The sequence below is a fragment of the Apostichopus japonicus genome, chromosome 6, assembly GCF_037975245.1.
Source record: "Apostichopus japonicus isolate 1M-3 chromosome 6, ASM3797524v1, whole genome shotgun sequence".
NCBI classification, from domain to species: Eukaryota; Metazoa; Echinodermata; class Holothuroidea; order Aspidochirotida; family Stichopodidae; genus Apostichopus; species Apostichopus japonicus.
In genome coordinates, this window is record NC_092566.1 from 14,481,979 (window position 1) to 14,509,010 (window position 27,032).

Here is a 27,032-nt window from a genome sequence, read left to right on the forward strand (position 1 = left end):
TGGAAAGTTAAAACTTTAAGTCAACGGTTGTGGTGCGACACTTATGTTTTTTTATATTTGTTTCGTTTATATTAGATAAGTGAAACACACAGTTAAACATAAACAATGGCCGTCCTGGCTTTCAATAATACAATTTGTGAGACTGAGTTACAATTAGTAGTGTATATCATTCTATACGAACCATTAGTACATCAGACAGACATATTTTGTTCTGAATGGCGACTACCTTCTGCTTCATGGCTCTAATGAGCTGCCGTAATATATTTACATGACCATTATGTCAAGAGTAAGTAAGTCGAATAACAGATAACTTCATGTATGCTGATCAAGCAAAGTCGTGCATATGGAACACTACGTCATTGGAAGCATAGCAAACATGGGACGGAATTTTCGAATGAAAGGTATGAGATTTTATCTGACACTATCTCTTATTTCGGTTGTAGTCATCGGTTGGTTGTCCGTCAAACTTTACGTACGACCTCGTGTAAGTCCAATTTATTCTGACGATATACACATCCTGAACTTCATAGAAGAAAGCAACTTTCAACGCCAACATGCAGGCGAGGAAAGGTAAGAAAGAATCATAACGATGCAGTAGTTATTTCTGTTTTCTTTTCTTTTTCCTTATTCTTTGTCTATCTGCTTATATATATTTCCAAAGGGTCCCAAGGGAATTTGAAAAGAAATTGGCATGAAGGTTGTTTTTCTTTCTATAGTGAAGGTTGAAACGTACAGAAATGAAATAAAACAGAAAGATTAATCATATTGGTGTTCGTACAAACAAAAACATCTTTTCGTTTTCCATTACTGGTTGAAAGCCGTCTCTATCGCAATTACTACTGGAGTTTCGGTAAATAGTTTAGCCCTGTTTTAGTTTGATTATAAACACGGCTACTTGATTGAAGAGCACGGCCTTTGTTACCATCAGTAACAAATCACTTTTTAAGGACACAACTGTAATTGGCAGGTGTAGTTGGCTCATACATATATATACATATATTCATCAACTGACAAGTTAGACAATATGAAGGCAGTTGCGTGCGCAGGATCTGAAAGCCTTGTCGAGGGGGAGGGGATTCTAACTTTCCCCTACTGAGGTAGGTAACAGCATGAACCTTTAGGGTCCTATATATATATGTGTGTGGCCGAATGCAGATCAAGGATTTAAACAGGAGGGGCGTAGCTCTGTCGGGATGGTTGAAGCGGTCTCATACGAAGAAGCGTATGAGGTTCCTTTCCCAAAGTTAGACGTAACATGGTGGCATTCTGAAGCAAATGTAGACTATTAATTAAATTCATAATATACGTTTTTATACTCGTATTTGCTAATAAATACACTAGAAGCTTTGTGTGAGGTTGAAGAAGAGGGTGTGCACAAGACTGAATGTTTTTCGGGCCGAAAAGGGCAATGGAGGTAGCGACCATGGTCCTAGATGCCCAACGCCGCTCCTCTTGCTCTACGGTCTACCCTCTCTCTTGGCGCAAGCTACTGTGTGAAGATGGTTGGTAGTTACCAAAGTAAACATTTTTAGCGATATCAAAAGAAAGGATCTTGCAACAATGATCTTCACAATCTATTATTTACACTACATTGATTTACATTAATGTTGATAACAAACACTGTCGTTGCATCCCTGTTTGTACGTGATAATGACACATATTTCGTACGCAATCTGCCTACAACATGTAACATATAATTATTTCTGTCAGAATTAAATGAAATCTCAAAATGCTTTGTGCTTTATTTTAAATGTCTTTTCTTGCCCTCTTATCTAACGTCATGATCAGGGCAATTATATGATATTGAACAATCTTTTATTCAAACAATGTGTAAAGGGAATTTATTGGTCCAATCCTAAGATAAAGAAGATATTTGGCTTGATTTATGTTAATAATAATGTTTATTTTAACATCGTTTCAAGATATATTTCATCACGTTATTCCAGCAAACACAACAACAGGAAAAACTGATCACTGTTTGGCTTATATATATTAAAATGTGTTAGAGTTTCTCAAAAGTGCAGTTTGACCTTTTTTATGGGTAAAAATTAAACGGCACAGTATTTATTAGCAAACCCTTACCTTTAAACCTAATTACAGACCTAGTTTATAGTCTAAACATGCTCCAGAATGCAACATCATTGACGTGTGATTTTTCATTTTTGTTCTAGCGGTCAACCTATGCTACAACGACCCCTAATCCGGGCTCTCTCCTCTAGTAAAATATCTTAGGTTTGCCTCTGGTCTTATAGTCATAAGGGTTCATGCTCGTACCTAAATTAGTCAGGTGAAACTTTGAACCCTCTTCCGACACAATTGAGTTTTCTTGAAGTTTATAAGTAAGTCTAACCACCGATTTTCCTGAGTATATAATACATATATATTTATATATATATATATTAATAGAGAAAACCAGATAAATAAGTTATCACTCATAATTGACAAATAAGGAGTAATGATTTAGAAAATACTCCTTATTTGTCAATTATGAGTCATATCTTATTTCCCTGGTTTTCTACATTAATATTTTCTTTATATATATCTATGAAATTTCTATATATATAAATTTCTATAATATAAATTATATATATATATATATATATATATATATATATATATATATATAATTTATATTATAGAAATTTATATATATAGAAATTTCATAGATATATATATATATATATATATATATATATATATATATATATGTATATATATATATGCGAGTGTGAATGTTTCTTACATTTATGATTTTATTGTAGCAACATCTCGCGAAGACTCGCGGTCTCGAGTGACCTGAACGAAAGTCTGTTGCTCTACGGAAAGCTTTTGCAACTTGAACACTCTTTCAACGCAACAAATGTGGAATCATTCAGGTCAGTTAAACATAACTTTTATATATAAACATTATGTCAAATAAGAGGAATTATACCGTAAAATAACGTCACCAAAGGCGAAAAAAATGGCGAACAGGTTGAAAGTTGTTTCACTGTTCCTGATTTTCCAACTCTCTACGATTTCAATTATATATTTATTCATTTGCCATTGACGTTTACCGCAATTTCATTAACAAAGTGTGTTCAAAGTATATCTTTCGAGATCCGGCTTTAGGAATCACAAATGATTTCGAGTTGATTAGCATCATGTTTGATCTCTAGAGTAAGGCAAATATGTGACCAAAATATAACTAGTATTGTTCGATACAGGTGACGGGCGCCTGCGGTGGAGTTGTGGCCTTCTTTGTCGGTTTTGGGCCTCTGGACGTACGGTCAGCGTCCATAGCCTAGTGGTTAGGGTGTCCGCATATATGTAGGGCGGGGGGCCGGATTCGAATCCCGGTTGAGGCTGGAAGATTTTTCACTTTTCTGGATTTTCCAACTCACTACGATTTCTTATATATATATATAATATCAGTGTTCGATTTTTCCGGTATCGCATCGCAAAATGCGATCCAATACGACAAACTTGCGAGACGTTTCCAAATCAGCATCGCACATTGTGCCGATTTGTGCGATACAAATTCCTAGTCAGATTTGGGAGCAAACACTCAAACCTTAACTTACGAACTGTCGATCACAATGTAGAAGTTATAATTTATTGAGTTTATACTCAATGTACAACTTATTCACTTGACCGTATAGCGAAAAAAAAACCTGAAAAAATAATATCCTACCATAGTTAAGTGTAAAGCAAATAGCCTAACCACCTCGGCGGTTACGGATCTCACGTAACTAAAAGGTTCCCTGGCAACGTGCCAAAAAAATGTTAACAAACAGGTGTTACACAGGGGATGAGCTCACAGTTGTTGGGAAGGTACCTGGGCAAATTCGCAGCACATGTACCGTGGTACAGTAGTTGGGTATAGGGTTAAACACTGCAGTTGTAAAAATGTACGCATAGTGCACGCTATTCATTGTTAGGCAGTCTAGAAACGGGGCTTTGCTGAACGTTGTTTGTTTCATAATATCGGAAGTTTTGTAAGTTGCACTTTTTAAAGACTGAAAGACAGATTAAATCTCTTTTCATTTTATAACATAATATAGCTACTTTAACTTGTCATTTTAAAATTTTCATCAGTTTCGTGACAATTTAAATAAAAAAAGTTGTCAGTATTTTGCATCCTCAACTGCGAATTTTTTCATCGCCAGACATCGCAAAAAATGACAACAATTTTCGGGGGCTTTCGCCCCCAGGATCCCCACGAGGGGTTCTACCCCATGACCCCACCATAGCCCTAAGACGGGCCCCTGGACACCACGCCTTTATGCTCGCACGTTACGCGTGCTAGGCAGGCGAACACCGGCGGGAAATCGGATGTTCGCGGGAAATTGAACAAGGTTTTCCAACACTGCTGAACTGTGCAGTTACTGTATGCATCATGTTCAAGGTTTTCACGGAGGCCTTTGAGGAAATGAATAGTTAGTACAGTGTATATATGCTGCACTAATGCTGTGTGTAGGCCAAGGTTCACGAAAGTCATTGGTTATATTCGCGCGCCGTAGACGTGTTTTTAGATGTTACGGAGAGTCAGGTTTCCATGGATATTAATCGAAAATGAATCTGAGTTTAACTGACGCTAAAGAAATGGATCGTCTTGGGCAGATTAACAAATCATTGCAAGTATAAATAAGTACAGGTAGCTCTGCTGTTAAAAAGAAAAGTTCAATATCGGTTGCTGTTATCGGCAATTAGGCAAAATTTTACCGATACCGATATGCTGCCGATATTGCAAATATCGGCCGATACCGATATTGAAAACGATTATCGTAGCAACACTAGTATAAATAATAATAATAAACAAACATTTTCTAGTTAATACATTGATCGCCAACATTTGGTCCGTGTTGTGGTAATTTCAAAACTGCTATTCAATATTGGGGAACTGCTATGCAACAAAAATATTGTATAGCAATTGTCGAAATTTGTTGCTATGCAATTTTTTGGCCAAAAGTCGAACACTGTATATATATATATACATATATATATACATATATATATACATATATATATATATACATATATATATATATATATATATATATATATTTATATATATATAAGTTAAGTTTGAAGGACTGAGATTTTTTCAACAAGTACAGCACTCAGTAGGAAGTATGTTCATCAGCCATTGCCATATGGGGTCAACCATGGAGTTTGAACCATGCACTCTATAACACTGAGCAGTTTCACAAAGGGGCTAAGTATTAAGAAGAGATGTTCACACTTGAATTGAAGAATTTTGAACGCAATCATAGAACTGATGCATATTGATATTACCCAATATAATAATATATTGGTTTGGTCATATTTTAACAAACAGTTAAACATATTGGCAACCGTCGGCCTCTCTGTTCACCTAATATTTTTTCTATATGTGAAACTTTAAAAATGACAAACTTGTTTTGGTAACAAATCTGTCACCAACAGATTTTAAACAGCTTCATGTAACATTTTCTAACCGAAACAAAAATGGAAATTCATGCTTTTATGTGTCTTCATGTTACTAACGATTAAGTTAGTTTGAACAGACGTGTCAAGAAGTGTTCAATGTTATTGTTACATCAAGAAACACTACTATGTTACACAATTAGGCAAACATGTTATTACTGACACCGTGACACTCTGACAAATAACAACCTCATTTCACCTACAATATTCAAGCTGTTGTCTGACATAATGTAATGCTACGCATGATCAATTAGCTCTCTATTCTATAATCTATTGATAGAAACTGATGCAAATTACTGTTCACGTGCTTGTGTTTAACTTTTTCATTAAAAAATGTTGCTATTTTTAGAAAGGATACATTGTCACTGATAAATCTGGTTTCTCTTTCTCTCTCTCCGCCTCTCTCTCCACCCACCTCTCTGGCTTCACCTCCCTCTCTTTCTATTCCATTGTTTTGTTTCGGTTTCGTGGGGAGAGGGGGGTCTAAGATATATGCGTTCAAACTTCAAAATAGTGTAAAAGTTTTACTTCCTTGTTTTTTTTACAAGATGCAAGACCTTAGTTTTATTGTTAACTTGTTTCACTCAAAGATGTCTATTAATGTTGGATATTTCAAACCGCTTCAAACCCTACAAAAATATAAATAAATTAAGCTTTTTTTGAAGAAGCCTAGACGTTATCCGACTTACCTCTTAAACAGAGAAAATAATTTGCGTATGATCAAGGAAATCCATTAATATTATATGGATTGGTTTGTTTATAATCATTGCAATAACAAGATACCAAATGTTATTTCTGCTGTTGTGAGCCATTCTAATGTTTTTAATTACTCCATCATAACTCGTTATAGGAATTTATTTAAAGTAGCGTATCATCACAATCAGCACGGTAAATTGCTTATTAACAAAAACATTTACAATCTATGGCAGTCTCTGTCTCAATGTGTTAAATCTGCTAAGTTTCTAAAGTCGTTTCCATGTAAAATCAAGGATGATCTTCTCAACAAGTACATGTAAAGATGTTGACTTTAAACTTTGTTCTTTAAATACCATACTCTTTTCTTTCCTCTCTGAAGTTTCTTTCCTCTCTGAACTAAATTTTAAGTGTTTCTTTGTTTTTTATATCTACTTGGTCACTAGCTGAGATGTTTTGCTATAGTCCTTAATATGTGAAAATAATTTGCGTATGATCAAGGAAATCCATTACTATTATATGGATTGGTTTGTTATAATCATTGCAATAGCAAGTCCTTCATAACATATACTGTATGCTAAGAATACTCTCAGATATACATTTGCGTAGGTGATTGTTGTACGTCACTAATTTATCTATATGAAAATATTTTAGAAACTTTTTCATACTATTTTTCGCTTTGAGATCCAGCTATTGTAAGGTATAATTCCCTGAACACTTGGTCTTTAGCATAACTGATGAGACATTCTAGTCCAATATAATGGACACAAACTCAACCGTGCCAAGAACTTGTACTTCGACCAGCAGGACTCTAACGTGTCAATACTTTGTAATAGGTAATGTAATGAATGTTGTAGATTATAATATACACTGCACGGTCCAAACGTCGGCTGTTAACATACATATAGCTATAGGGCGTTTCTGGTCCAGCCCTTTTCTCTGGAATGGTAAACAAATACGTATGAAATATTTCACATGCAGTTTTGGGAAGTTAAAAAAGTTAATCGATTGCATAAGGTACGGCATAATTACTGTTCGTCCAGGGGGCCAATCGAATCGAGTTAATGCTATCACCGAGACAAACCATTTGCTGAAGGCCAGGGCTTTTTCTTACCATAGAACCGTTTTGAATGAGCCTCGGGATAGTGTAATTAATCTAGTGTTAGGCATGGTCAATTATTTACCTCTTCAACTTTAAAACTAACATATGCCTGCTGTACAAAAAGTTCTGTTCTAATATAGTAAATGTATTTTCTTAGCATAACCACAGAAGCTCCATGAGATTCGATTCCATGCACATGGTGATTGTATAAAACCTGTCTTTTTTTAACGCCATTTAAATTTGCTATGTGCACGGTTATGGTTATAGGCCGGGGCACGTGGGGTCTCCCACTATCAACTTCCTTTCGTTGCGCCGCTGTGAGTCGTACGGTACAATAGTGAGATAAAACAGTCACAGAACAATGAAATGGAGTATTTTATTGTTTTTACAGTTTCTCTGGTTTCGGTTTGAGATCTAATTCAACTATTTTTTATGATTACCTTTAACAGAACCGAAATCTACAAGGAGTTGGGCACAAATGTAACCAAATTATTGTATTTGACCAAAGAAAATTCTCCAAAAGGTCGTAAATTGAGATATTACGTATCTACGAAGGGATCCTTTGATACATCGTCAGTGTACGATAAACTACCAAAGGTAAGAGAAATAGACTGAGAGAAAAGACCTGGAAAAATATGATCAACAATCAACCCCTTCCATAACCAACGTTTTTTACCATAAATAATAATCATATACCCATACATCATCAACAGGTAGTAACTAGTCGCAGATTGTGGTATTAATGATTTTTGCAACAGGATATTATACACGGGAGCTGCTATGACCTGGAAATTGTTCACAATTTAATAGGTGTGGTAGTATGCTAGACTATATATTTAATGTGACCCTTAGTGATCCTTAGAATATCAATCGATGGATAATCAATGTCTCTAACTGATGTCTTCATGGTCTGATAAATATTTCTTCCTCTGCAATACCCTGAAGTCGGGCATGGGTACAAAGGATCGACAGACCATAAAATGTATCCTCTAAATTTAACAGTGTATGGTAGTAGGCCTGTAACGTACAGTAATTGGTAGATATTGGTAGATGTGGGTTCTGGCCACTTTCAGAATTGAAGCACTGACAATTAAGTTCTGCACTTGCAATGTTACTAGCTATGATGAAGAAGTAACACACTAGTCTGTTCGTTTGACTATCAACTTTCTTGTCAATATAAGTGTCATATTATATACCTTTGTAATATTTCTTTAAATTATGTGCCTGGAAAGTAACTTATATGTAAACTATTGCTTGACTTCTGTGTTCCTCGATCCTGGTACTCGAGTCGTGTGTAGGAAACTTCGAAGAGGTTTTGTGTTTAAACATGGTCATACATGGTCATGAGTATACGAAACTACCAAAGGTAACAGAAATATTTAAGGGATAGTCTAAGTAGATTTTAAAATATCGACAATCGGTTAAAACGAAGATTATGCACAAAATGTGCTGCACTTAGTCAACATTGATTATAATTTGTGAAGACTCTTTGCCATCCAGAAGAAATAAAAACAAGAGCATCAATGATGCAGTATCTCAATACTGGAAGTTTTAATTTTGATTCCTAATTTCAAATCTTTGCTCTGTCTCTACAATTATCAATATCAATCATGGTACAACAAATATATAACTTGCATTTTTGCTACTTTGCCACGAACAGTCTCTGCAGGTTACACTTTATCCTGCTAGTCTTGCCTTTAGCGCTCATTGCCTGTTAGTCGAAAGAACGACGTTGCAAGGTTTAGTAATGTCATAGAATATTTAAGAACTTGTTTTTCATGTGGTATCCTTCATCTTAGGTCAGTCTCTGTTGGACTTTTTGGTCATATAGTTGATGTCAATGACAACAGCCAAATTAGAAGAGGCGAACAACTCGACCATATTCTTGATGCCTGCCTTGAGAGCTAGGCCTATTGACCTACTGTATGTTACTGTAGACTGTAGTGGTGACTACCATCAAAACTGTGTCCACTTCTAGATATCAAAACAACCCACGTTTTTCCATCTCAATTTTTCGGACATGAAGATTTCATGGATTTATGACTTGGAAAAAATAATGTAAAAGAAGATTACAAGTTTTTATATGCAAGTGATGGGTGGCCTCCTCTTCCCCTAATAGCCACCTCAGTTCCTCTCCATTTTGTTATTTTATTTTAATTCTTTGTACATTTGATGTCAAACAGTACAGGTTCAAAAGAAAGCTAAACATACTTCTTATAACCTTATACATCTTAGGCCTATATCCTTATAAATAAAACATAACCTTATACAATTTTTATAGTCTTATCAAAGTTGTGATGCTATGGCCGGCTCCTCTTTTATACGTACCCATCAAACAAACTTACCCTGGTCCTTCCTAGGAAAAGCTGTCTGAACACCAGTACAATGCTAATGTGGCTATCACTGAAAGCCTAATAGGCCTAGTGGCCTATATATATATATATATATATATATATTTTTAAATTGCACTAGGCCTACAGTAAGTAGCCTTCAGAAATACAAGAATGTGTATACGTAATTATACAAAATACATGAAGGGCAATCAAACAAACTTATCATGGCCCTTGCTCTGAAAAGCTACCTGAACACCATTATAGTGTTCAACCGATTATGCATAACAGAAAATACCGATTACTGATTATTTTTTTCATAATCGTACCGATTCCGATTATTTGAAAATGAGAAAATATCCCGTTTATACGAAATCGGCAATAAAGTTTGACAGAAACAATTATTGTTGTGATTTTCCCCAGTTTCCTTTTGCTTCGTTGTTATACAAGGCTCTAAGGTATCATTTTGTATGTACCAAATTACCTCTGGAGTTTCTCGGAAAGAATTTTTTTTTTTTTTAAATTTCCAAAATACGGAGATATGACATCCTACCTAGTCAGCACTGTGCTAAGCGAATGGCCTAACCACCTCGACGTGAATGTCACCTGTTAATGGCTTGAAATGGGCTACGAATAGTTACTCAAAATATCCATCTCAAAAAGTATCTCAGACAAACCATCCATCTGCAATCTTTACCAAAGTGTAAATTTTAATGACATATTGCCTTCATTCCGACATTATTTTGCACTTATTTTCAGTATTATACCGTTTATGAACAAATAGAAATGTTACGAACTTGAAGTTAAACATACCTATTCGTTACCTATATAACTCCATTCAGGTTCAATTAGAATGTGTAAGCTTAGGCCAATCAAACTGAAAAGCAAATTGTACCATCGTAACTTGTTTAAAATTACTCTAAAATGTAATACCAGATTGATGTAAAGAAATAATAACAACTAGAAACTACTCCAATATAAAATATAACATTCCCTCTATAAGACATATCACTTACATTACCTTCCAAACAAATGCCGATTTCCAGAAAATTGAAAGTTATAAACTAAGCTACGCAATTTTTTTTTTTTTTTTTTGCAAACCGATGGTTAGGCTACATTTCCCATTGACTTAGTGTGGTTGTTAGGCTAACATGTGGTCGAAGATTGCAGTTTCCGTGGATATTTTTAGTTTTTATTTGCGACACAACTAGAGCGAATAAACAGATGTCAAGTTTAGATTTCCATGCAGTTGATTTAGTGTGAAGTAAGGCTACTATGTGGTCGGAGATTTGTGAGGATTTTAGGTTATTTTCGCTGGTACTGCAGGCCGTAATTTACCACGGGAAGTTCCCGGTGATTGTGCGCGACCCTCTCGCACTGCTTCAAATTTTGATGCGGGGTGAGAAAACTGTTTGCGCGATTCGCGATGCAACTGCAATTCCTAGCTAAAGCAAACGCATGTCACAATTAATTTTACACAGACACCTGATATAAAGAGGGCGATTTTTTTATATTTCATTTTTCTTTTTCGCACTCGTAATTGTGCTTTAGGAGGGCTTTTTAGCACTTGCGAGGGCGAATCGCCCGTTGCCCCCGCTTATTTCCTACCCTGTCCAGCACATTCCTGAATTCGCGAAATTGCTATTGCTGCTATGCTTACTGTGCCAAGAAATATGCAGCCAATAACCACGAAGGAAGCAAAATCGGCGACCCTGGCAGCCTAATTTGATGAAAGTATACACTGTGAAAGACGTATAGGGGGTGCCTTTTTTTAATATTTCGTAGTAAAAGAACAAACCTAATTCATCAGTTGATATTTTCAACTTCCATATGTTTTTGAATAATGATATTTTCACCTTCCATATGTTTTTGAATAATCGGTATGACATAACTGGTATTCCACGTAATTTTTACCGATTCCGATTATGTACCGATTATGCAATATTCGTACCGATTCCGATTCCGATTAGGTTAATCGGTTGAACACTACACCAGTACTATCCTTAAATGGATGTTACGTAGAATTCAGCAGTACAGAATGTAATTAGCATGCAATACACTAACACCTCGCGTACCTAACTACAGAACAGAAAATTGTTCGCGAGGGTAGCCATTTTCGTATATCTAACATGTAGCTGTTATGAGTCATAGCCAATCTGCTACAAAACAGACTTGGGGGCGGGGCTTAATCATCAAAAACGGACCTTTTTACTAAAAGTAGGGGCGGCAGCTCAGTGTTGTTTTAAGAAAGAAAAATCATTTAAACATCAAATAAAGCAAATAAAAGCCATTAAATGTCATATACATGTAGTAAAATTCTTATTAATACCTACCTGTAAACAACAAATGGAAGTTTAAAATTTTAATAAAATATATAATACATAGGACCCTATCTTAGACGATACCACTGTTGAAAGACAGTTCTATTCTATTCTCTTTCATAAAACATAAGTTTTGGAGCGTGTGCAAAACAGGTCTGCCAAAGTGTACGTGTTTTCAGTCCAAATTGGCCCGATTTGGACATAAATCGGTGAAAAAGTCACAGAATGAGATACAATTCTGGAATAAAAAATAGTAACTTTTGTTGGTCTATATGATATATTCTTGCTCTGGAAATTCCAGAGTAAAAGAACTTTGTTTGAAGACGCTGAAAAATTTTTAAGAGAAGAGAAAGTCCCACTTACTGTTACAATATCTCTATACATGTAATGTATTGAGATAAAAATTAATACAGCTGAATGTAATCTCCAGGACGGTATCCTCATGTGTCCTGCAATGCAATCAATTCGGTTAAAAGCGCAAAAGTCAACCTTTCAACGTACAGAGTGAAAACATCACCTTCTTAGACCCATATTTGAGGTAAATAGCAATTAGCAAATGTAGCTCTTTGATTTTAAGGTTCATTGAAATCCATTGTATATGTTTGTGTGCCTTCATATGATCTTAGTCAGATCTGGTTTTCGGATAACATTTAGTAACAGAAGTAAAGCACTTTTAGGCAAGACTTTTGACAGTTTTCTTGTCACCAAAGTAATGACCCAATTATAGTTCGGAGCACTTTGAAAGCGATTTAAATACAGGCCGTTATAAATACGGCTTGTACTGGTTCGAAACCAGAACTTGTCATATGCCCGTCGAAAATGAATAGATAACAACTGCATTTTATATATATACAATGTCATGTGATGCATTTTAATATGACGTATAATTAAATACCTTCATCGATCTTCAATTTAGTTAGCCCATCTTAACTGCAAAAAAAATATTTATCCCCTAATTCTTGTTCCAAACACCATCCCGTTTTGAATTAGATGTGTGTGTGTGTGTAGCATGTCTACACCATAGAAAGCTTTCATATATTCTTAATTCAGTAACTCAATATTTTATACTGTTTTTTTTATTGCTTCCATATCTGTATTCATATTATCTTTTTCATGTTTAGAACTCTACATTTGATAGACTAAACCGGTGTCACGTGATAGGAAACAGTGGTTCTCTCCTACATTCTAATTGTGGCAAACAAATCGACGACGCTGATTTCGTGTACAGGTAAGGTAGTTGGTATATATCTATATAAGCTAATTGTCAGTAGTACTCAAATGTAGTGACTACTCTGTGACCATTTCGCTATTATTCACATTGCTGACATCGGCGCTTTGGCTCAGCTGATCTAAAGAAAAACAGATAACAAGATAAAAAGAACAATAAGGAAGTATGGCCACAAACAAAAGTTAAAAATGGGAAAATTAAAGGGAAATTCCCGTTCCATTTTTGTAGAGGGGGGGGGGGGGATAATTAAAACATCACAGCAATCAATATGACACAATAAAGTTTAATTAATAAAAATTTGAGAAAGGAATTAGCACAAATTAGCACTGTTAACGTTTTAATGATGAAAGACGTAGTGATATTTCTTTCGTCTTGCCTGACGTTAATGTGACTATACCCGAATGAGATGTCAGTGCTTTAAGAAGCAATTCATAAAAGTTAGAAAGGAAGTTGACTGTGGATCCGATAAAATTCCTCGTTGGGCATTTAAATATTCTTCCAATGATTTAGCACCCATTTACACGATCATTGTTCCAAAAACGTTCCAAATGTGATACCCTGTCTGTAGCAAACTGCTTTAACTTCTCAAATTCTAATATATTCAGATGACTGATGATTTAAGATCAAACGAACACGTTTCTGTCTCAAAGTACATACTGATGATACTGTCATAAAGTGGAAATTGCTAAACATGATAATAATGAATTGAATTGAATTGATAATAATGAATTGAATTATAGTTTCATAATTATAGTTTCATAATTATAGTTTCAGATTATGAGCAATGAAAAGAATTTAATATGTTACTTTATTTGATATATCTCTTCAGCTCCGTTAAGCTACTACCGTAGTGCTCCCTGTTTGGTTGCAAATAAGTTGAAGTCCGTCTGTCTTCTGAAGATTTTGTAAAATATCTTAATTTCAAAATGTAATATTTAAATTCGTGAAAAGAACCGCACTCACATCAGGCTAAATATGTTTACTGTAGATTAGTATTCGATATATGTATATATATGGAATATATATATATATTATATATATATATATATATATATATATATGTATATATATATATATGTATATATATATATATTTATATATATATATATATATATATATATATATATATATGCGTGTGTGTGTGTATAGATGTAACCACACACATATATACACAAATATGCATAAAATATATTTGGTTCATTTTCCATCTCATTTATTGCTTAATCTTTTGGTGTTTTACCTCGAGATATCAATCAATTGTCTGAATTGACAAATATACATAATATACAAATTAGAAACCTCAACACCTTCACAAATGAAAATTCAAGATTCTAAACTAAAGCATATTAAATTACACAGTGAATGAACATTTGCTGGAAAGGTAAACTACGGAAGTCATCGTTTCGTTTACATAGAATATGTATGTGCGTGTGTGTGTGTGTGAGTATGTATTTTAGATCCCTTCTATATATCGAAAAATGGATGCGACAGTAAATTGTATTACTTAGTTTCTATTTGAAACTAAAATAGTTTGCATACAGTATGAAAAAGTTCTAGTTCTTAGTTTCATATAAAATCCAAATTCACATATTACAAATTAAGGTCAAAGTTGTTTCTAAAACATGTTACAGAAGTGGTTTGCCAAAAGATCTGAGTAACTGGACAGGACCAAAATATGTTAGAGGGCCTCATCCTCGGGATAACAAAATGTACACACGGGTTGTCTTTTAGTTTAATTTTATGTAAATAAAAAAGAGTTGGTACCAATAGTTCTATGAATAAATATTAAATGGCTTTCGTATCGCTAACAGCAAAAGGAAGCATGAACACATTCTTTCAGTTGCCATTGAAATTACCAGTTTGTTTCCACTTATAGAGACAACTCTGTAGAGCATACGTTTTGGTTTAAGAAGGACGTTATAAGTAACGTTAATAGGGGTGAGTTAATTATAAAAACGTATCAAACGATAAACCTTATCAGAACAGCTTTATTATGCATTACATGGTTTCCACTCCCTGTGGATTGCCGCTAAAATTTCATAATTAAAAGTATAACGGGAATTTCAAACTTTGTAGTGAATGCAGTATAGGTAACGGTATTACCATTAAAGAAATACTATATATAAGCTTTCGACATTAAAATATATCAGAAAATTATATCGTTATTACTTTTTATATATGAACTGTTCACATCATATTGATGAGAATAATGATCTGGAGGCCGACCAAGTACAGGATACCTGATAACTAACAGGTGTTTGAAATGTCAACATCATATTTTGAGAATTTGAGCCCTTTGAAAAGAAATTTAACTCCATATCTTTTTAAGGGCTACGTTATAAAGTGTTTCCCTGCTTCCCAACCTCTCAACTAAATAAAGTTTTACCCATTTACATTTTAGACTTTTTGAAAAAATAACCCTATGTCGACCATATTAAGTCCTTTATTGCAATGTTGGTTCAATAACACCGATCTTTTAATTTTATGGGCTTAATTGACCAAATAAATTTGTAGAAAAGAGTATCTAACTATATAAAAAAGATTTTGGGGGTCAGGTAATAACGACAATTAATAGACTAGCTGAGAAACCTTATCGATCGGTGTCAGATTTTTGGGAAGATTGGAGATTCAAAACATTTTAATACGAGAAATTTTCGCTAAGTAATTTAACGTAAAAAAGTCTTCTTGATGATGCGTAAATAATATTTCCTAGGTACGTATTAGGACCATCACTAATCCTTAAAAGAAAATTGCGAAAATAAGTGACAGGATTAGGGAGAAGAGGACCTCATGGCAAATCATAAGACTTATCTAGATTAACTATCATACCTGAGACTTTTGAATACCTATTGAATACTGAAATAACTTCATTTATCGAGTTTTTGGAACCATCAGTAATCATAACAGTATCATCAACGTAATCAATAATCTTTAAGGTTCGATCACTGATTGTAATACCTTGGATTAGTAGATGATCTATAGGCTGATTCATTCCCTGGTTCCTCATTAAGATACTTTTAATTAACGTGACCTGTATATAACCTTAAGTTAAGTATCACTCGTAGTTACAGTAATTGATTTTACCGAAACAATTAAAACTGTACAGAATGGTTTAAAGGTAGGTGATTGAACGAGAATTATATTTGATATAAACATGAAACGACGCTATTTTTCCATTTATCTACCTGGGTACAGAAGTTAATTTCATAATTTTGCTGTTGCCATTCCGTAAAAGGAAAATTGGGAGCCTATCCCGGAACGAACATCTCAGGCTCATTTTTAAATTATTTGAAGAAGGGGAATTACCTCTCACAGACAAAAATGATTGGCTCTATTTTATTACGCACTACTGTGTGGTATACAGTAGTACCCAAAGGTTACAATGGAATGTGAGGTAGATAGTTTCGTTCAGTCACCTGTGGAGTCTCTAAAACCTTTAAAACGGTCTGAGCTTGTACAACTGTGAGAATACTTAACAATTAAAGTAAAATCAGCGGACCGTAAAGCTACTGTAAGGAGAGTGTTGATTGGAACTCTGATTGACAAACACAATTTTTGAGTAATTTCTTTAAGAAAGTGCTCAATCTCTTTGTCTTGCTCAGGTTAATGCCGACCAAGACATCAAATAAATCTATTTAAGTTGGAATTTCCAGAGAAAGAGAAATAGAGATGCAACTTGAGATAGGCCTAGAACGTGAAATTTAATTCCGAAGAACTAGAATTGATGTGACAATCCTCCCCAAGATCGGCATTTGCCAAATTGAAGAGTTAGCCAATTTCCTATAGTGGCCTGCAGGTCAATGGGCCCTGTTCCTGCAGAATTCATTGACTGAACAGACTCAAGAAATGTATGTTCCCTTGTCAATATAACAGCCTTCTATCTATGCTGTGGTAAAAGAAACTATTCTTAGAGCATATCAGTTAGTTCCTGAAGCCTTTAAAGAGGTCGGGACACGGTCATACGTCAATCATTGGAATGAAATATTTGGACAATTTGATAGACAAATTCTTTTGTTAAAAAACCGTTATTTTCGTGTAGAAAATATCAAATGAAATAACAAACTATGACGCAATCTGAACCCGGAAGTGAGAAAAACATATTTTGCATGAACGACGCTACGCTGACATCATTATTCACTGTGTGTTAACGCGTTTTCATCAACTTGAAATCAATTACATAACTAAGCACAAAATTGATCAGAAATGTCTCAAAATTCCGACGAGAATTCAGAGGAAAAAGAATTGCGCCTGTCCTACTCTTCGTCGAGTTTTGATGAAAGCGAAAATAGCGATGATGAAGAAGAAGCATTTGGTTTGCAACCATACTAATTCGAGCCAGTGGCAGTTGCGAGAGGTGGTGCAGAAGGAGATTTGGGAGACAAAGCTCCGGCAGTTCCTGACATTGATAGGCTCCAAATTGACGTTAATGAATGGTCAGTACATGATTTAATGTATTTTGTTTAAATGTTCCACATTTATATGTTTCTTATGAAAAAAACCTCTTATCGAGTCGTTCCGTTAATTTCGTGCAACTACTAGAGACTACAAGTACTACATCTAGTAATCCATTACCGTACAACTTACAAGTTCTGTTTGATGTAGCTTAGGGCATATTCAATGAAATTATCATAGGACAAAGCAGTATCATTTTGATAGGAAATAAACGGATAGGAAAATTAGTTCAGGTAAAATATAACAAGTAATTTGACAATGCAAAAATATTTAATCAAACACTAACAGTGGGTCTAGGCTAGGCTCATACTGGAATTTTTGCACTCAATATTTTCTACATCATCTATTTCAGTTGCGCCCACCATACCCAGCAGAAAATAGGAATACTGGATTAATTGTCTTTTTGAAAAATGACTTTCAGTTCTTTCCCAATCTAAGGCTTACATTTTGTATGGGATTGTGGTACAAACCAATAAACATATTACATAGTGTCAATTATTGTCTATACCTAACCAGTTATTCAAAACTTGTTGATGCAGTTAAAAATGGTCTTATATTTGGTGTCGTATGAACTACATGAAAGCCATTTTTTTCTATGACATTTGTTTTCGACTGTAATTTGCAGGTGCACCTGTGAAAATTGTACTGCAATGCCAACAGCAGTAGAATGCAAGTGTTGCAGGGAGATTGAAGAAGTGAAAAACAAAGTGGACAGCCTAGAGGATGATAGTGTGTGGTGCATAATCCAACACCCAAGCTTTCAAAGTGTATGTCTGGACATTTATTTCATTGAAACAGCATATCATGACTACCGGCAACAATATGGAGAGCTGCAAGAAGAACATTCACTCATGTAAGTATAAGGTAGTGTACCTACATAATTATAAAACCTTTAATTAAAGTTGGGTACTAAAAGATATGTGAAGACAATATTTTAGCAGGATTTACAGAATGTAGAATTGCCAGATATGTCTGTAAATCAGATTGGAAATAATTTGTTTCATATTTATTTCAAATTTGTAATGTAATATGAAAAAAGGTGAATACTGAATACCATCAAACTATTAGGCCTATAAAGCCGGTGCTATTCCCTGGTTTCAATGACGCAAGTGATATAATGTTGTTTGTGCAAGGACAGAACACAGATGACTCAGACAATGAAGTAAACTCATAGCCTCTTGCTTGGAAGACCGACTCATCAACTCAATACAGTACCTACCTGTACCTGGAACAGGGAATAGCATATGCATACATGTAAGTGCAGAGAAAATGGGCCATTTCCCCACTCTTCAGTGTCTGCACCTTTGTCTGGGGAGTGTTTGAAAAACTCTACTAAGAAGTTAGAAATAAATCATGTTAAGAAGTGAAACACTCCATTTTGAGTTTTTTTTCACAATGCATGTTTTGTTTTCAAATCTTATTTACAGATTTTGGTTCGTTGCCAATTGGAAACATTCAATTCAATGGGCTTGATTCAGTGTTTTGTAATAATGCATTTTCTTATATTTTATTATTTCCTTTTTTTTTTCTGACAGGCATTACAGATATGTTGCTTACAGGCAACTAGTCAGGTGGTGTTGGAGGTATCTTGGCAAAAAACACAGGGTGACCATTCCTGCTTGTGCAGTTACAAAGATTAGGGAGTGCTTCCCTTCAGCTGGGTATGTGGGGTTCCAGTACCCAGAACTGGACTAATTACCGCTTGCCGACACAGGGACAAATATCGTCAGCATGAAGCATCGCTTAAATGGCATTCAGATTTGCTGGCTTTAATTTTGCATTGTTCCCATGAAAGGAATATTCACATTATTTCATTTGTATAAAAATTGATTGGTGAAAACCCCATGTTTGTATATTATACAACAAACTATATAAAAAATGAATGAATTAAAAATAATGAAGAAAATAAATTATTTCTTTGTCATTTTTCTTATTTGATTGATAAAAGTCATACACATTAAACATCCATTATTTCAAACTTTGTTACATTTCTGGTGATGGTAATAGTCTCTTTCTAAAGCACTCATTCCAATCTTCAACAAAAGTTTTATGAAGTGACTTTCATAATACATCCCAAACAGCCATGCATTCATCCTGAGACTAGATGCTGAAAAACCTATATGCAGGTGTAGCTGGCCAAAAACACAGTGACCAGGCAAAACTACATTTTTAGGTTTTGGAAAATGACAAGTGGCACCTTCCCATGAGGGTAGGGTCGGTTAACTCTGAGATCGTGGGGACAACTTGAAAAGGCGGGACGCTCACACAAAAAATAAACATATTAAGGCAAAATAATTGGTTTACTATGCACATGAATCGTGCATTAAAAGCAATGAGGTCACTTAAACAAGAGCTGTTACGTCTTGTAAGAAATCCACTGAATGTATAGGAAAATACGGTTCCTCTACTCTAACACTGTTGTTATTATAAGAAATTATGTTGATCTTGTGCACAACCATCTCAACTTATCCTTCCTCTGTTCTCCTCTTACTATGCAAACTTGGCTTATAGTATCTCCCCCTTAACTTTTTCCCCTACTATCATACCCTATTCATTCCATCCCATAATTCCTAAAATACATCCCATCATTATAAGAATACATCCCATATTGTAAGAAAACATCCCATATTTTAGTGTATGGAAACTCACTGAAAACCAATCAAACACAAAGTTTGATCATTGAATATTCATAAACCGTTTTTAAAGTCAGGTTTTTAAAGAGAAAGGTCACACAGGGCCACCTGACCTCAAACTGTTGCCCTGTAGCAGTTAGCCATGAAAGTGAAAATTTTGGGAAATCCTCAATCTACCAATGTAATACTTAATCATAGTCAAATGAATAAAACAAAGTAAGAAAATGAAAGGAAAAGATCAAATGAATAAAAACAAAAATAGGAAAGTGATAAACATTAACAACAACAAATCATAAAATAGGCTTTGCTCTGGTTACACAGGCAGTATCTTGCTTGTAAAGTATTGTGACCTCAGTTATCAAAATTTATATGCAACTGAATACTGAAATTTTACATTAAATAGAAAAGAAAAATGCATATCAACAACCCTTCCCTATTGTTGACTGGTTTTCTTGAACCTGGCTTTCTGCCTCTGTAGAGCATCTTGCTTGGTTGGTTTGCTGATACCGACTTGACTTGGCTGTAGGCATATGCCTAACGTCATGCTTAGGCCTAGTACTACTACTGCTAGGATCTTGGAGAGAAAATAACTGTAGCTTCGTATTTTTCGTGAAATTGGCTCTTGCCGTAGGCTGTCGTGGTGAAATCGTGTATTTCTTAGGGGTGTCCGAACTTCGCAGTGTTCCGAACTTCGCAATACTGACTATAGTACTTGTACTTGTAGCGCTTACGGATGGCTCCACTAGATCGGTCGTTTGTTTCCGTTTGATTGTGGGGTACTTTCCGGGCAAGAGTACCCTTCCCCTACTCTCGCCAAGTCAAAATCGTACCTTTGATTCATGCGTTGAATCGAAACGTTCTTACTTCTTAGTGGTTCAAAACGGTCACTATAGAGCTATAGTCTGAACACGCAAAGTCAGACCGACTGTTGTGCACAAACTGAGTCCATTTTCTACGGATTTTAGAATCTTTCGGATATCTATGAAGGCTGATTCCTGCTCTTTTGGCCTTTCTGCAACCACCAACAACACACCGAACCGGCATTTTTGCTCGCAAAATAGGTATAACTTAACAAAATTCAGTTTCGTAAAGACTAGCACTTGTTTACCTCTGAACGTATAGGCTTATCTACCGCGTCCCGACGCCGTGTACAGACAGTGCATGTCATACTAAACATCGTTCATGCAATGACGTCATTGAGTCTGAAGGTTAAAGTGCTTATTTTTCGAGCAACGGTGGGACGTTATTTTTTTCATTTGTACACGAAAATAACGGTTTTTAGCAAAAAAGTTATATATTTGTCTATCAAATGATCCAAATATTTCATTTCAATGATTGACATATACCCGTTTCATGACCTCTTTAAGCAAAATTTCATTCGTTAAGGCAAATAGTGCTTGTCGAAGAATTTCAAAAGAGTGCAACCCCCCCCCCCCCGCCCCCGAAATCAAACACATTTAGATTATTAAGCTTTAGATGAGCAAAAGGCTCCAACACTTGAAAACGTTGCTGTGTTTGCAGATGATTATTCTTTAACACATAAGAGGGTATTTAGTAAACTAAAGACATGAACTCCAAAATTTCAAGACAAAGCAAGTAAATATTACAATAGGGACCATGAAAACCAGGAAAGATCTCACTACGAGTCCCAATGAAAGAAAACGTAAGGACGCATCTTCAAGCCTTAAGTGTGGCTATTGTAAGAAAGTGGGTCATACTATGGCTGATTGTTGGAACCTCATGAAAGGGAAAAGAAAGTCCTAGACAAGGGAGTTCAACCACGCTAGCCCACGTGCGTCAACTGTCGAAGGGAAATATTACTGACGAAAAGTCCAAACCTAAAGAGCAAAACACTGAGCAAGTGGGAGAAGAATTTGAGCCCTTCATTTAAAAGTGTATCACTTCTAGGTGACAAGGGTACACCACAACCCATTACAATTTCAAGGGGGAAAGGGAGCAAGCCTCTCAGTAGTTATGGAGAGTGCACTACCATTCTCTACCGGAAGCTGTACAGGTTCCTATATTTCAGTTGCGGGTTAAAGAATGTAAGCCCATTATGTTCCCTTTCACAAATTGTATTTAGAGCTTGAAACTGGGCCAGTTGAGATAGGTGTTAGGCCTAATCTCTCTGCTAAAGGCGTTACACTATTGTTAAGCAATGACCTAAGGGGATCAAAAGTATTCCAAGAATTAGACTTTTGTGAAAAGCCGAGTGAACAAAATGAAACAGAGCTCATGGTACAAGAAATTTCAGGTTTATTTCCAGCCTGTGCTATCACTCGAGCTATGACTGAAAGACTAGAGGAAAAACATCTTCTGACTGCTACTTATATTTAAGTGACACCTTTATGGCTCACCTTGATGAAAGTGAAATGTCTCCAGGAATCAACCAGTAGAGGCTTACGCTGTCCACCAGAGAAAAAAAAAACGTGGAACAGTTTGACTAGCGATTGTTGCATGAATGCGATTGGGCATGGATGGACTCTGATCTCTGAACATGGCATTGAACAGGGCTTTTTCTATATTGACATTCCGTAACAATGGTTACATGTTCTAGCTCAGTATAACCCACCAATTCCATATTTCGATTATTCTGCTTTTCAGATGTAACGCAGCACCATTGAAACCTTTTGCCGCCGACGCAGGAAATAAAAGCAATATTACTTCATTTAACCCATCCATATTTGAACAAAGGTTTGTAAATTAGCCTATTTGGCACTTTGTTAAGGAAGTACAATTACGTTTCACTTGTATAAGCAGGTGCGTATCCAGGGGGGGGGCGTTGGGGGCGCGCGCCCCCCGGGTAAGAAAAAGAGGAGAGAAAAAAAAGAGAAGAAAAAAGGAAAAAAGAGGGGAAAAAGAGGAGGAGGAGAGGAAGGAAGGGAAAAGAAAAAGAAGAAAGAGAGAAGGAGAAAAGGAGGGAGTAAAAGAAAAACGCGAAGACACCGGGAAGAGAAAGAGGAACAGTGACATCATTACAGCGCTGAAGGGTAGCCAGTGTCGGATCAATGATTTCGTAAAAGTGTGCCTCACCCTACCCCTTACACCGATAACTCCATTTTTTTGACGTTTCCATTTTCCTCTCTCACTAATGATCTATATATATATATACTATATATGGTCTATCATAACGCGTGTGTAGAATTGTGCTATGAAACCAACTGTGGCTGGTCTCGAACTCGACCGTGTCGTCGGGGAACATGACGCATTTTGGGATGGGGGCGACCGCCCCCCCCCCCCATTCAGCATTTTTTTAAATGATATCGCTAAGTAATTTCAAAATAGAAAGTGCTTAGATGCAACTTACAAGGCCTGGGAAGTGTCATTTCCAGCGATCTGGGAGACATTTTCGACCAAAATTTGCTTGTACGCTTCGCGCTAACAAATGGTCCTGGGTAGTGCCATTTCCAGCGATCTGGGAGGCATTTTCGGCCAAAATTTTCTTGTACGCTTCGCGCCAACCTATGGTGGCGCTACGCTTAGATAATTTGCCTACAGGCTTCGCCCCTCCCTTGGCAAATTCCTCGCTACGCGCCTGTTCGAATTTGTAACGCAAACAGCAGATATCACATCATATCAGTGAGCATGAAAATGGCGTTCCGGGATGAAAAGCCTCAAAACTGTCCGACTTGCCTGAAAAAATAACCCAAAATTTTCGCGCGCGAAGCGCGCGTTCAACGTGTCAATGTCAATATCATATAAGCAAGCATCGGTTATTACATCTCATGCCATCATGTACCGTACGGTCCGTTCAAATTGCGCAGTATACCGCGGGATGCTAATGTAAACAACGACATGTCTCATGTAGATGTATAAAAAGCATGGAGGTCCAATTATGTCAAAACTCTCTTTTACATTAGTAATGGTGAATTAGGGGCTGCACCCCCGCCGCGCAGTGGCGGAGCGTCCATACGGTCAGGGGGCGGATGCCCCCCCCCCCTGACGGACTCAAATGGACTGCTGGCGCCTTTTTCAGCTCTTTACCACTTTTTACTTATTCTAGATTATTGACTTTTTTATTGCGCTCTCATCTTTGTCACATTTTGTTGGTGTAATTTGGCGATGACACCTTATTCTTCGTTTATCTGCAAATTAGCCAGGCCCGGAAAGGGTCATTTCCGGCGATCTAGGGAGTATCTTTACTCAAAAATTTTCTGTACGCTACGCGCCAACCAGTGGTGGCGCTCCGCTTAGATAGTGTCGAAAGCGCCCCTACAGACCATTCTCGCCCCTCCTGACCAATACCCCTAGCTCCGCCACTGCCGCCGCGCCTCCTACGCCTATGTGTGTAGTGTTCGCTCTCGGAAATATCTGCTATTTTTTCATTTCCTTCAACCAAGTTTTATAATAGCCGTTATAAGAGGTTTAATATTTGTACACCAATACATTAACTGTGTCTGAATTTTCGACAATTTCTGACCAACATTCTGCATCACACTTCCCTCTACTCGTGCAATTTTGACCGGTCTGTTAGGGGTTGAAGGAAGTTTTTCTATATTGGTTGTCCATAGATGAAATTTTGTACAACATTATGGGTATGTTTTGAAGTGAGTTTATTCACGAGAATTGTGAATTTTCAAATTCTGAACAAATTTGGGGCTTGGAACCTTGAAAAGTGGGGCTGACGGGTATTGTGGGCCGCGACGTAGAATCACCTACAAAAGCAAAGACCCACAGGAGATGCGATCAGGTCGAACATGACGTGTGCCGGGTTGACAATCTTCAAAAAGGTTATGGATGGAAAAAAATCTATTAGGAAATACTTGGTTCTCAGGCAAAAAGTGTACATCTGGTTGGTCATTTCAAGCCCGAGAAGTGCCGTTTCCGGTGATCTGGGGGGTATCAAAACCAGAAATTTTCTTGTACGCTGCGCGCCAACCGATGGTGGCGCTCCGCTTAGATAGTAATTCGCGCCCCCCGGGTTAGAAAATCCTGGATACGCGCCTGATAAGCATTCACTGATTACAGCTTTTGGCAGTAACTTCGCGTCCTAACCCAGTAAGTTTTTCCAATCATTATTTGTTCACTACATCTAACTTGTTGTAAAAAATATTGCTTGTTACTTTCGTCAATTTAAATGAATAATACTTCGACATCAGTCTTATTCGAGCGAAAAATATGCTAAACAGATAATATCTCAGTTAACTAGTTTTGTCCAAAACAGATCGAAACTTGTAAAATTAACACTTATATACATAGCTTTATCTTAATAAAGTTGACAAAGTGAAAAGGCCTGAGTGTATTATAATTAGCAGAAGACAAAAGAGGCATATGACACTTGCACGACTATTCAAAACGTATACGTAATTACGAATATTATGGGATCACCATGAAGTTATAAACCTATCAATATTACTTTTTCTAACGAGCTAGGTGGAACGTTACTTGCGTTTTAGTTTATAAAAACCTATCAATTACTTGTTCTAACGAGCTAGGTAGAACGTTACTTGGGTTTTAGGTTATACAAACCTATCAGTTACTTGTTCTAACGAGCTAGGTGGAACGTTACTTGAGTTTTAGGTTATACAAACCTTTCAGTTACTTGTTCTAACGAGCTAGGTGGAACATTACTTGGCGCGTTTTAGGTTATAAAAACCTATCAGTTACTTCTTTTAACGAGCAAGGTGGAACGTTACTTGCGTGTTCTTTTCCTCTTTTTGTACCTCTTGTAGATATCACGGCATATCTAACGAAACACACATCGGGAAGTTTTTAAAAGATATGAAACAGTACCACGGTTACTTGTGGGGAGCCTGCTTAAGTTTTGCGGGTTTTACAAAGGTGTGTAAAAAAGCAATGGACGCTTACAACATTACAGAGAACACTTTCATCCTAGGACATCCGGATCACTTCAAATACTTTAATGGCTTCTGGAAAAAACGAGGATACAAGGGTCGTCTGTCTACAGGTAAGCAGCTCTGCCATGTTAGAGAACTTGCCCCACACCACCCCGGAATTAACTCTACATTATCAGCACCTCAACACCATCTCCCCTTCCTTCATTCCTCCGCCTTCCATTACCCTTCCGCCAGTATATTTTAACCTATGTATGTTAAAACCATAATCTGCTTCTATAACTACAGTATACTGCTCAGTTAATAACCTCATATTTTGTCTCTCTTTTATCGTTTTTATTCAATATTTAGGTTTCTTTTACACTAGTGATGCTCTCAGTCGATGCAATGAAGTACATTTGTATGGATTTTGGCCGTTCAAGTCGATCTTTCAGAAGGATGGTCCTCGCAATATAAATTACCACTACTTCGATAATCTCCCCTTTCCCGGTACAACTAAAAAGTCTCCACATGCAATGAATGAGGAATTCTCTGTCCTTTTGCAACTTCATGCTTTTGGAATAATTAAACTACATTATGGTAAATGTGACTAATAAAGAGAAATTAAACCAAGATATAGTTTATCTAGTTGCAACCGTGATTGGAATCTTGAGCGACTGGGAACGGAGATCCGGTTGCCAATGGTTAAACCTTAAGTGTATGGGTCCCTTGGACAACTAGTTCAAACAGGATGACTTTTGGCAAACTGAGACACAATTCATCTAGCGAGAACACTTTCAATGCAAACCTCTCCAGCGTCCTCATGCCACTTTATTCACCTTACCAACCACCAACCACGATGGTCATGTGATGTGCTCCCTTGTAGCACTCAAATCGTATAGCACTCCTTGAGACCTTGAATGTGTATTCTATAACAACTAACGTCATGATCTCACAATTACCGCATTCTTTGTGAAGCTACGGGAATAGTGTATCTAGATAAGTCTTACATTTTTGTTTTTGAGGCGGTCAATAAACAAACATAAAAGCA

General features: G+C 36.3%; 1 protein-coding gene and 1 long non-coding RNA gene across 3 annotated transcripts; both read left to right on the top strand.

Annotated features, from left to right (window-relative positions):
• Nucleotides 1-340: 340 nt before the first annotated feature.
• On the top strand, nt 341-27,032 carry LOC139969064 (alpha-N-acetylneuraminide alpha-2,8-sialyltransferase-like). Of its 2 annotated transcripts, none has more exons than XM_071973812.1 (7): nt 341-570; nt 2,763-2,876; nt 7,693-7,840; nt 13,016-13,122; nt 22,812-22,901; nt 25,880-26,115; nt 26,354-27,032. In XM_071973812.1, the coding sequence occupies exons 1-7, from the start codon at nt 344-346 to the stop codon at nt 26,593-26,595; spliced, it is 1,164 nt and encodes a 387-aa protein (XP_071829913.1). In that variant the 5' UTR covers nt 341-343; the 3' UTR covers nt 26,596-27,032. The 2 variants fall into 2 exon arrangements, with proteins under 2 accessions (XP_071829913.1, XP_071829915.1); XM_071973814.1 differs by having other exon boundaries at nt 26,370-27,032.
• LOC139969070 (uncharacterized) lies at nt 16,895-20,226 on the top strand. The gene is made up of 3 exons (XR_011793644.1): nt 16,895-17,555; nt 18,200-18,427; nt 19,110-20,226. It is a non-coding gene; the product is annotated as an uncharacterized lncRNA (long non-coding RNA).

What these genes read in the sequence shown, in the direction of transcription:
- LOC139969064 (XM_071973812.1), top strand. Translation starts at nt 344, where the DNA reads ATGGAACACTACGTCATTGGAAGCATAGCAAACATGGGACGGAATTTT. An exon ending in CAACATGCAGGCGAGGAAAG is followed by an intron (nt 571 to 2,762) that starts GTAAGAAAGAAT and finishes ATTTTATTGTAG; the next exon opens with CAACATCTCGCGAAGACTCG. An exon ending in CCATCCATATTTGAACAAAG is followed by an intron (nt 22,902 to 25,879) that starts GTTTGTAAATTA and finishes TACCTCTTGTAG; the next exon opens with ATATCACGGCATATCTAACG.